Source organism: Oculina patagonica, chromosome 12, assembly GCF_052425735.1.
Source record: "Oculina patagonica isolate OP01 chromosome 12, crgOcupat, whole genome shotgun sequence".
NCBI lineage: Eukaryota > Metazoa > Cnidaria > Anthozoa > Scleractinia > Oculinidae > Oculina > Oculina patagonica.
In genome coordinates this window covers 16,585,295-16,596,973 of record NC_135769.1, presented here as the reverse complement: position 1 = coordinate 16,596,973, position 11,679 = coordinate 16,585,295, and the positions used below count along the sequence as shown (strand labels likewise).

At 36.0% G+C, this 11,679-nt stretch overlaps 1 protein-coding gene across 3 annotated transcripts; it reads left to right on the top strand.

Moving 5' to 3' along the window:
• Nucleotides 1-5,317: 5,317 nt before the first annotated feature.
• Nucleotides 5,318-11,199, top strand: LOC144631636 (ER lumen protein-retaining receptor 2-like). Of its 3 annotated transcripts, XR_013566783.1 has the most exons (6): nucleotides 5,318-5,520; nucleotides 6,889-7,148; nucleotides 8,191-8,241; nucleotides 9,174-9,426; nucleotides 10,152-10,829; nucleotides 10,861-11,199. XR_013566783.1 is itself a non-coding variant. In XM_078490117.1 (5 exons), the coding sequence occupies exons 1-5, from the start codon at nucleotides 5,430-5,432 to the stop codon at nucleotides 10,184-10,186; spliced, it is 690 nt and encodes a 229-aa protein (XP_078346243.1). In that variant the 5' UTR covers nucleotides 5,318-5,429; the 3' UTR covers nucleotides 10,187-11,199. The 3 variants fall into 3 exon arrangements, 2 of the variants coding, with proteins under 2 accessions (XP_078346243.1, XP_078346244.1); XM_078490117.1 differs by having other exon boundaries at nucleotides 10,152-11,199; XM_078490118.1 differs by lacking the exon at nucleotides 8,191-8,241 and having other exon boundaries at nucleotides 10,152-11,199.
• The last annotated feature ends 480 nt before the right edge of the window (nucleotides 11,200-11,679 follow it).

The window sequence follows — 11,679 nt, the reverse complement described above, 5'->3', positions numbered from 1 at the left end:
AAGGAATGTTGTCTCTTTGCTTTGAGTGTACAGGATTGCTCTGAAGAAAGATTACATTGACATAACAGGCCAATAAGCCTTTTCCAGAACTCTGAGTCATTTGCTAGCAGAAAAACTTAATCACATACTCTCCATTTCTGACACTTATTTCATGCTATCTGTGTTTTTGTGGTTACCAAGGTAACCATAATGCTGCTATCTGGTTAAGTAAGTGTAATTGTAATGTAATTGTAAGTGTAAGTAAGATTTTCCGAAGCACGAAGTAAGAACGAGAGCGTACCGAAACGGCACGAGGATTTCTCAAGTTCTCCTGGTAGCTTTTTACGATTACAATACTATTCTTTAGAAGGATACGGTGATGAATTGTTAGGATTTAGTTAAATATGAGGATTCCGATAAAAAAGCCACTTTCACAATCATTATGGCGCGTTCGAACTGTCCACGATCGACAATCGACTGCTTTGATGAACCGCTGGCTGAACGTAGTTGGAACATGATGCTTGACATGTGTGTATGGACGAACGTAGTTAGAATATGATGATTCCCACGTGCATATGGGCGAACGTAGTTGGAATATGATGATTCGCACGTACATATGGCCGAACGTAGTTGGAATATGATCCTTCGCACGTGGATATTGCTTCGAAGTGAGACTTTCCGAAGCACGAAGGAAGAACGAAAGCGAACCTGAAACGGCACGAGTATTTAACTATTAACTTCTGGCCATGCATAAAACTCTTTACCGCACTGTCCTTTAAATATCGTTTCTTCAGGAGCGATGGCTAAAATAATTACCAACAAGCAGCTATTTCAAAAACAAATAGTGTTTCGTTTCCAGATTGCGGTAGGGTGAGAATAGCGTAATCTTGAGCTTTACATCAAGGGGATAAATGTTGTTCGACATGGCATTTGCACAGCTTGCTATACGAAACTGTCCATACGAAATTTGATGTTTTAACATAACTTGACTGTCTTCTTTTTCGTTCTGAACTTTTCGTGCCGAGTCGAATGTTTTCGCGATTCACGTGACACTGATCACGCAACTCCGGATACGTCCACGCGAGAACCCACGCAATTTTGCGTGTATTCGGGCGGCCTGTGACGTCGAAGATGCCGTGAATTTTCCTATACACATTTATACATTAATCTGTTACATGAATTGTAAAAACTTTGTAACTCTCCTGCATATATCGGCCCTTCTCTTCAATCAACTTGCCCGTTTTCGGGGCACACTAGCCCTTCCGTGCGAGCAAACACGGCGGATATGCCATGTCATCACGCTTTTGTTTGCGTTACAAACACTCTGATTGGTGGAAGTTTTCTTCCGTTTCAGAATATAGCTAGAATGTTTACTTTACAATTAAACGCTAAAAGAGCTTACTCTAATTTTTTTTCAATACATCGCTTTAATCAAACCTAAAACCATTGCAGTCGTCGGATATTTGTATTTGTAAGGAATCTCAATATTTCTTGGTCTTGCTGATGATTATCTTTCCGATATTTGAAGAGCATGCTTTTACGAAACTAATTGCCTGCGGTCAAACTTATTTACTTTGTGGTTGCGAGCGTTCTCCTAATTGGATAGTAGCCTCCACTGTGTAAATAGTTCACCTCGAAATTTATTCTTCGTCCGATCGCTACAAATTTTGGTAGAATGCATGACAAGGTTATTACCCAATCCCCCTGCAAATTTGAATGTGGCCTACACGACAAGAAGGAAGTAAGATCTTGATCGTCAACTGCGAAATACAACCGATGAATCGATCAAAATCGAGGTAAGAGTTGTGTATTACGTACAGTACGAACGCACATGTCTGAAATGCAGTGAAATGTTATTTATATTTATATTGCTTGGAATCAATATCTGAATTTATCTCTGAGTATAAGGAGATCGTTATATTTTGCAGAAAAGGGTCAACCCGTTGCTTTTAATATGTTTTCCCCCTTATTAGGACCAGAGGTAAACCAAAAACACATTTAGACCCGCCAGCATCAATATCTGTTATTTGTTTTTTAAGAAAGCCTACGACAACTACGTTCACCAAAAATCTGTCAGAAAATCTTTAACATATTTTTGTCGATCTGATTTCTTGTAAAATAATTGATGAAGGCCGGAGTGGGGGGACAGTACTTTCATCATTACTAGTATTTACTACACTATGAACATTCCAGAACCATTTTAGCTATTCACTATTTCCTCAGTTCGACTGTAAACACAAGTCTGTTAAAATATCGGTAACCACATGACCTCTTAGAGGGCTGTTTTTCTGATTGCAAAAGGCCTACTTCAATATATCAAAATTCAAACTGAAATGCTAAATAAATATAACAAAACATTACAAGAAAATGGCATTTTATGACCTTCTGCAATGTACCTCTTCTTTTAAAAAATATATGAGAATTACAGAGTACAAAAGAGTTGTACCGGGTACTCATGGACTCAAGGATGAATTAAGTGTCTCCAGGAATGTAGCTCAGAAAACACTTAACTGGCTTATCAACAAGCTCAGCTGGCTTTTCTGGCCTTGGCAACTCTAAAAGTTTACTTAAGTCTTTGTTTTCACATACAATTTCACCCGGATTTGAGTTCTCTTTCAGCCAGTGAAGTTAGTTGGCAGCTGGCCCTAAGCAACAACCCTGTATCTGACAAACTCTGTCTGTCTGTCTGTCTGACTGTCTGTCTATAAGTAGAAGTCATGCATTCACCAGTTTTACCCTAGAAATTGGCCTTTGTTATCAAAAATAGATTGATCAGATATTGATTTTTGGTCACTTGTCACACTAAATGTGTGGCATGACTGATAACCAATCCCATTGAGTCTCATTGTGTGAGCTCAGTCAGGTTGATATAACCCAATAAGGGTGAAACATCTGTTAAGTCAGTTTACAACTGCTTGCTGGTTTTGGGCACTAGGGTCTAGCTGATGGCAGTGCGGTTTTGAAAGAGTTCGCAGGCCTTTGAGCTCAAATTTGTACTTTGTTTTCGATTACATTAAAACATACTGGCTTGTAAAAAAAATTATGGTAAATACATAGTTCGTTAAACCATATCTATACAAACACTGTTGGGATGGTAGGTGCCCAAATTGAAAAGGTGTCCATATTGGTGTGCTAGTTCATGATCAGCTATACAGCCGGATATCAAAAGCACTGTCCGTAAAGCAAGGCACTTACTTGAGGAGAAGTGGGGGGAGGGGCGGAGGGCAGGAGCCTGTGAGAAAAGGGACAGGAAATGGGATTCCTAAGATGGAGGGGGAGAAAACAAGTAAAATTTCACAACATTTCATTATATTTCACCATAGAGATGGTACAAAAAAGAGGAAAACACTACGGAAGGGGGAGGTAAGCGGGAGTCAAAGCTGCGGTGCCAGAGGCTGGAGGTGGGAAGTTCAGACACCCCTGTCCCCTTAGGTAGTAAATTGGAATTATACCTGTTTCTCTTGACATATTTACAGGCTTGCATTATACCTTCAGAAAAGCTTAACTTCTGTGCACAGCAGTCAATAGTGGCTAAAAAGCATTTATAATTTCCCACTTTTTAAATGATAATTAAATAGCAAATGTAGCCCTCCCCCTCGCTGCAACCACCCCACATCAGCTTTCCCCTTATATTTACAGAAAGGTAAGAAAGTTGAGTGCAACGGTTGTTGTTGTTGTTGCAGAAGTATTCTCAAAACAGTACAGCTAAAAATCAATATTTTTTCGAGTTTATCTTGGACGACTTTGAGTCAACTCATCCGACATCGTGACTCTTCACAGTCTTTATAGCAGGCCCGTAGGGTGGGGGGGTTCGAGGGGTTCCAACGAACCCCCTATAATTTTTGAAGTCAGCAATTTTGGGGGTTTGAAAAGATAAAAAAATTTACACAAAACAATCAAAAGACTCTGACTGGTCTATTACACGGACGACTACCTTCCTTGCGAGGATTATCAGAGGAAGCCGCAACATTTCGGCACTATAATGAGAAGTTTTAATATTTTGGATTAGTTAATTGATGTTCGTCTTGCTTTCTATCCTTGTCTTGGCGCCCGCGGCAATCAGATCTAGCGTTGGTTGGCTGGATAAGCAAGCATGCGCATTTGTTGTTTTGTGGATTTCTGGACAAAGCTCTTAGTCTAAGACAGTGTAAGAATTGTAAAAAAAAATTCTGAAAGTTATCGAATTACTCCCGGGAACAAACAGATATTCTGTACTTGCTAAGACATGGAACATTTCCAGTTCGTTGTTTCTAAAATACAATTTTGTATAACAATTGTATTTTATAACATGTCAAATAATTCATCATTTTTTCAATTTGTTGTCCACTCATTCACCCCGCATGTAATTTTAATATTTGAGTTTTGAAAACTGTCTAAATGCACACACTCATTTCTGAACAATTCAGAATTTTTTTTGAATGAAAATTACTTTCCGAAGAGCTAATATTAAAGGAAAATGCACCCCACCTCAGAAATGATGTCAAAATGCAGGAAATGAAACTTGAGAGAAACTAAATTTGCAAAATTTCCTGGGGGGGGGGTGCATGTCCCTAGACCCCCTAGAGGCTCGCGCCTTCCCAAAAAATAGAAGAAGCCCCCTCCATAGAATCCACCCTACGGGCCTGTTATAGGCCGAGGAAAATTTGGTCCCCAATTCTCTAGTAGTTCTAGTCTGACCCTGTCAAGAACCCTTAATCGGAAGAATGATTAATTTCATCTTGTACTTTTGCTGTTGGTTTTTCAAAACTGCGATAAAACAGCGTATTTTAAAAGCTTAAGCTTGCTTAGAAAGATTATCAGAACACAGGTTTTCAAATACATAAGACTTTAACTATGTACTTCCACTCACCTTAGCTTCAGAACTTTCTCCATGTCAAAGACGTTTAGACTTCCTCCTCGTCAATCCAATAGATCTCTGAAGCTCTTCTTCTTTGCCTGAAGGCTGGCTAGACACTCAAACATTTATTTCGGTAATTACTGCTTCAAGAAAGAAGGTACTTTGAAAGCGCACCAGCTTTACTTTTCGCGCGAAAAAAAAATCAGCCGACTCTCCCCAGTTTTCTCTCGGTCTTTTCGTATTGGGTGCTCGTTGGTCTTTGTTTATAATTGTCTTCGAAATATTTTAACCCCTTTAATGGACGAGTTCAAATGGTCATATTAATATGATGAAAAAAGTCAAAAATGAGGTCTGAAAACTTACGACTTCTGTATAAAACAACAAACTGGAAGAAGGGATTTCGTGACTGAATTTTCGTCGGAAATCTTCGTTTATCCTCGTGATTCTCCGAAGCAGAGCATACGACATAAGTTCCCGTATGTAGAGCTGCCGACGTGGCGGACATTTATTTGAGAGGCCTGCGGCTGAATCAAATACTACATCTCACAAAACCTATTTTCCTGCAGTCGGTTGGCCGTTTTCCACCAAGATCTTTTAACCACATGAGAACAGAATGAATATTTTCAGATTAACAGGAGATCTCTCGCATCTTCTGGCTATTTTGGTGCTACTATGGAAAATATGGAAAACAAGATCGTGCGCCGGTAAGTTTTTTTCGGTTGTGCTTTGTGAAACCATTATGGCTCCGATTTTCTCGGTAAATTGCTTTTCGGACGTTTTGTCAAAAGATATTTCAACGACAGAGGTATAAGCTGTCGTTTTCTTTCTGGTTATTAGCTTTTCACTGGTGTAATGCGCTCAAATTCTGCAATAAAATACTCGGATCGATGTTTAGCTTATCAGGGATTGTTGACTGGATTTTGTACACGTGTAACAACTGTAGCATTTGCTTGTCTTTGAAGGGTAAATCGTCAGAAAGCATTGTTATCACAACAGCTCGTTCATCAGTCTTAAATGTAGCTCCACAAGGATTTTTTTGGTCGTTTCCCGAAGTAGAAATCCCTTTCTGTACTTGAACTTTATAGGTTTGCACATTTTCAATAAACTCTTTGTGCTGTTGTGTGGGACGCCTGGCGGTTTTCGTGAATAGTACTTCTTAAAGATCAAATGTCATATTGTCTGCTAAAATTCTCCGTTCTCGATAAATCACAGAATTAAAAAATCTATCGTTGTTTTATACCTTGGCAAGCGACGCACCGCAAAAGTTATTATTATATTTGGGTAAAAGTACCATTTTGAGCTTCCTGTATAATTGATTGTCTGCAACATTTGCAAGACAAACTTCAAATTATTAAATTACATTTCCCAAAATTTTCAATGAACAAGAGGTTATTTGAAAAACAGCATTTTCTAGAATTTTAAGATTAATTATAAGAAAACAAATAGGGGCTAATAGGTTTGATGAAAGATTCTAAAAAACTATATTTTCCTTAAAATTTCAAGTTCTTTTTTCTAGCAATTACACAAAAATTGCATGACCTTCTTGTTGTTGGTTTGAAGTCCTAAAATGGTAAAATTAACTTCTAGCAATATATCAATGGATTGACATTTTAGTTAAGTACTGTTGTCCAGTAATCTGAGTGCAAGGTTGCCGAAATGCACATTTGTTCTTGTTTCCATGGTGATTTGTCCAGGTGTTCATGTTGTAGGTCAAATTAGTTTTCAGTTTAAATTTGTTTCCAGCCTGGGCCCAGTTGTTCAAAGGGGGGATAATGTTATCCACTGAATAAGTCGCTATCCAGTGGATAACTCTCAACAAAACAAACTACGCTATCCTCTGGATAGCATCATCCACTCTTTGAACAACTGGGGCCTGAACAACAAATAAAGCAACTTGAATTCGTTAAAATTAAATCATTGTTTACTGAAATTGTTTTATAAGTGATTGCAAGAGTGTTACCTGCATGTCAAAATAGATTTATCCTGAAAACCAATATGATCTACCTGAAACTCACTCAGATGTGAAAAGGTAGTTAAACATTTATATAATATAACATTTTGTTTTTCCTCAGGCTTGTCAGGCAAAAGTCAGATCCTCTTTGCCCTGGTGTTTAGCACACGATACCTTGATCTGTTTTTGACATTCATCTCAGTGTACAATACTGTGATGAAAGTAATCTACTTGGTGTGTGCATATGGTACTATCTATTTGATGCTAGTCAAGTTTAAGGCAACATACGATTCCAATCATGACACATTCAGGATTGAATTCTTGCTGATACCTGTTGCTGGACTGGCGTGTTTAGTTAACCATGAGTTTTCAGTGTTGGAGGTAGGCTTGTAAATAAAATATTGTGTACATAAGTAAAGAAAATACAACTTTTGCATGTCTAAATCATGAATTAAGGTAGTTGATAAATATTTCCAGATAGTGTTTTGAAAGTTAAAGTACTGGCCCCTGTTTTTCAAAGGGTGGATAACATTATCTTCTTGATAAATTGTTATCCATCGGATAGCTATTGACAAAACAAACTACACTAATCCAATGAATGGGTGTTTTGTTCAGTCAGTAGCATCATCCAACTTCTTAAACAACTGGACCCTGCATGAAATAAATACCCTAACATTTAAACCAAGGGAAAAAAGCTTAAGATCCGTTCCCTGCAATAGCTTGTACCGAAATATCACCAATTTCGATATATTAAATCAGCCTAAACAATAGTCCAGCTCGGGTCCCCACCTCTTGTTGTCCCCGGGCCTCGTCCTGGGTCTATTGTTTAGGGTAATTTTAATATACGAAATTGGGGTAAATTGATTGACTTCAGCTGTAGTTAATGAACAATTGAGTTATGTAAACTTTATAAATAAAAAAATATCCCTTTCTCAGTTTCTTGACATGAAGATTGTTAAAAATGACTCTATTGCTAACAGAATAACCACGAATCAAAGTTATTACATTACATATTAATTTTTAGCTTTGAACTGCAACACTAAGTTTTATTATTGGTAAAATTATAAATTTTAATAACAGGCAAGTCTTATTATTAGTTGAGATTAAACATTTTTTCATATAGTTAAAGATATTTTGTAAATTAGATTATTATAACAGAAATTTAAGTATTAACATAATGAACGTAAACCTGTAAACTTTTCTCCTAAACATTGGTCTTTCCAAATGATGTACAATTGCAAGCAAAATTTTGTTGGCAGTTACATTGAATATTGAATTCAATAATTTTTGGTTTGCATGTTTTACAGCATACACAGTTTTGCAGGTGAAGTGCTTTAATGAATGCTACAAACCAGACAAACAGTACCATACATGCCAAGGGTTTTTTTATAATTTTGTGATTACACATATTTGTTTGTTTCAGTACCAACAAGGGCTAAAACTTCCACATCCCCCATTCCAAGTTGCTATTGAGGCAAGTTTTTTGACTTGTCTTGCCATACACTCAGTTTTCCACTGGCATACTAACTAATCATAAGTAAATGATAACACTAAATATTCACTAATAAAAGAATCAAATCCTTTTTTTAACTTTAAAATACACTTGAAGATTTCTCTGGTTTTGATAAGAACTAATTAAATTAATGTTTATCTTTATTTTGTAAAAGTAACCTTCCATAACTCCCCCATTTCTCTTAATAAACATGAAAGTCTGTTTGTCATTAACTGTGAACATATCTATTTTATCACATTTTTAACCATTAACTGTTTTAGTACCTCAACAGTGTTTTTTAAGTGTTAAATGTTATAGCGCCACTCTCCATTTATGCCTTGTGTCAACATAGATAATAAAATTATTACTAACAGCCACTTTTGTTTCATACTTTCACACCTGAAATTTCATTGTTTACATTTTAGTCAGTTATGTATAAGGTATAGATCCTGTCTTAATGAATATCCTTTTCTTTTTCAAATGAACAGGGTCCCAAAGGAGTTGGATTTCCAGGGCACTGGGCACAAAAAAAGCGGGACTCCTAGGGTCTTCTGAGTCCCACCTTCCCACTCTTAAATTTCTAAAAAAAACAGGGCTCCAGGTTCTGCTGCAAAAATAATAAGGACTCCGGATAGAAAAATGATGGGGGGTCTGAACAGTTCTGTAAAATGTTTAGGGCTCTTGCCACCACCCCCTTTTTGAGATCCTGAGTAAAGGTTTTTTCTCACAATTATATTTTCTTCCTGAAAATAAGTGAATTCTATTAAATTACTATTATTACTTTATGCAGATTTAAAGAGGTACAGCTTCTGGGGCCAAGTGCAAAATGTCTTCTCTGATATCCTGTCAAGGCTGGCACAGAAACTGAAACTCTTGAGGAAATTTAATAATTATCTTATCTTAATTCTCTGCAGATCTTGTGGACGTTCTCCATCTACCTGGAGTCAGTAGCCATCTTGCCACAGCTCTTTATGATTTCCAAGACTGGCGAAGCGGAAACCATCACCAGCCACTACTTGTTTGCACTTGGTGCCTACCGTGCCCTGTACATCGTCAACTGGATCTACCGCTACTATTATGAGGGATTCTATGACTTTATTGCCATTGTTGCTGGATGCGTCCAAACTGCGCTATACTGTGACTTCTTCTACTTGTACATTACAAAAGGTAACGATAAGTTTTAACATACAGTAGTTACAATATGTGACCCTCCATACAAAAACACTTCTTATCAAACATTGTAAATTGGTGAAACCAGGTTTCAAAAGGGTTTTCCAAAGGGTTTCAGACCCTCCAAATTTAGGATTTCCAAAAGGTTTCTAAGTGACTTAAACCCCCCCCCCCCAAAAAAATGCTTTTGTTGATAAGCTGTGTTTTCCCATGGAGGGTCTTTCAAGGTTTAGCATAAGAATCAAGCTTTATCATAGAGAATAAGAATCATAAAGGCCTTTGTAAGGCCTTTACCACTCAGCAGAATGTGTGGAAGGATTGGGGGGGAAAAAAAACCGCCCCACGTTGTTGAAAAAAAAAACCCCCCCACAAAAAAAAAAAAACCCCCATATGTATTTTTTTTGTTGGAAAATTTGTTTACACACAAAAAAAAAAAAAAACCACCCCCCCCCAAAAAAAAAAAAAAAAAAAATTTCCTTTTTTAAACCCCCACAAAAAAACACAACAAACAATACCACAAAAAAAAAAAAATACCTTTTTTTTACCTTTCTCAGTGTTGTTCAAAAACCGAATCCAAAGGCTGTTTACACTGAAAATTTAGATTGAATATATAAAGACAGCGTTCCAGAATTAGCAATTTTTTTCTCTTTTTTCATAACCGGTCTTCTTCACAATATATTGATAATAAAAAACATGTTGATTTCTCTTGTTTGTTTTTGCAGTTCTCAAAGGAAAGTCTTTGAAGTTACCAGCTTAATTGGACAAGATATAAAGAGACTTGTGGTTCATTGGAACAAGATGTTTGTCAAAGAACTTGCCAGCAAACATATCTCTAGAATTAATATTGTAACTTTTATTCCATGAATGAAGCCCTCAAGCTTTTTAATCTCTTTTCATCAGACTTACATGTAGGTGTCGGAACATTGTGCTAAATATTTTAACTTGAGCTAATTAATATATGGAATATTTCTTTAGCCTAAGTTTGACTCCCATTTAGCCGGTGTGGTTATGTGGGTATTACCGGTAACTGTTCATTGTTTTTTAGTATTGTTATTAGTTTTGTCTGAAATTAACTTAAAGGGTTACAAACAAAAAAGTATTGAATTTAGAAAGCCAAAGATTGTTAAAACATTGGATATTTTACTACTGACGCTCCATATTGCATGTTTTCAAAATCTGTAACGATTCAGACAATTTATAAACAAGGTTATAGTACCTAAATTAACTGTCATAATGCCAATTGAGATTTGTTACTATTATTGAAAAGCACTTTGCTTCCTTAACCCTTTGTCTGAGCTGGTAATCTGAAATTATCCAGACAAGTTTGGAGCAAAAAAACAATGTATAATGCCATCATACTTCTGAATGCAGCATTCTAATAGAAAATGCGATTTAACTTTGTTGTGAAAGCTATCGCCCATGAATTATTAGAACTTTAGTAAGAGTGGTGTATTTTTTCTCAATTAGTTCTAAAAAGAATGTTAGCATCTTAAAGTATTCTGCTAAGTAATGCCAGCTGATCTTTATTTCTTAGTCATTATACTGGTAGTATTTAAAATCGGGGCAGTTAAAAGTTGAAATTTTGATTCCTTCCTTCATCAATTTAAGAGTTGTTTTATTGGAAGATGCCTTTGTATACTTAATTAAAGTTAGTAAGATATTATGATCTCAATTATAAGCAATTTTTTAAGTTTGATAGTATTAATATTAAATATTAATATTGTATTAATATTTAATGTTATTAAAAACTTATGATGTTTTGCTTTCCCACATTTTGTTCCTCATTCTTTTAATTATTCAGAATTTACATAGCTGATGAGCGTTAACATAAAATGTATACATCCACCTCTCACTGCGTTCCACCACAGCGGTCATTTCTTCTTTAAGGGATTTTTTTTTTTGGGGGGGGGGGGGAAAAAATATTTTCCTAAATATTTTTTTTTTTTTTTTTTTCTCCTTTTAAAAAATTTTTTTTTAAATTTTTATTATTTTTTTTATATATATTGTTTTTTTAAAAAATTTTTTTTTTTTTTCCACGCCCCCCAAAAAAATTTTTTAAAAATTTTTATCCCCCCCCCCCCAAAAAAATAATGGTCCGTCCCTAATGACAGCTGTGTTGTAACATCTGGCGTTTTAATTACCATAAGTCATTTACATAATTTTAATGCTATAAGTTAATGTTATTGCTTTGAGACTGTAAATTCATCATGATGCATCACTACAGCATCACCTCACATTTTAAGTGTCAAA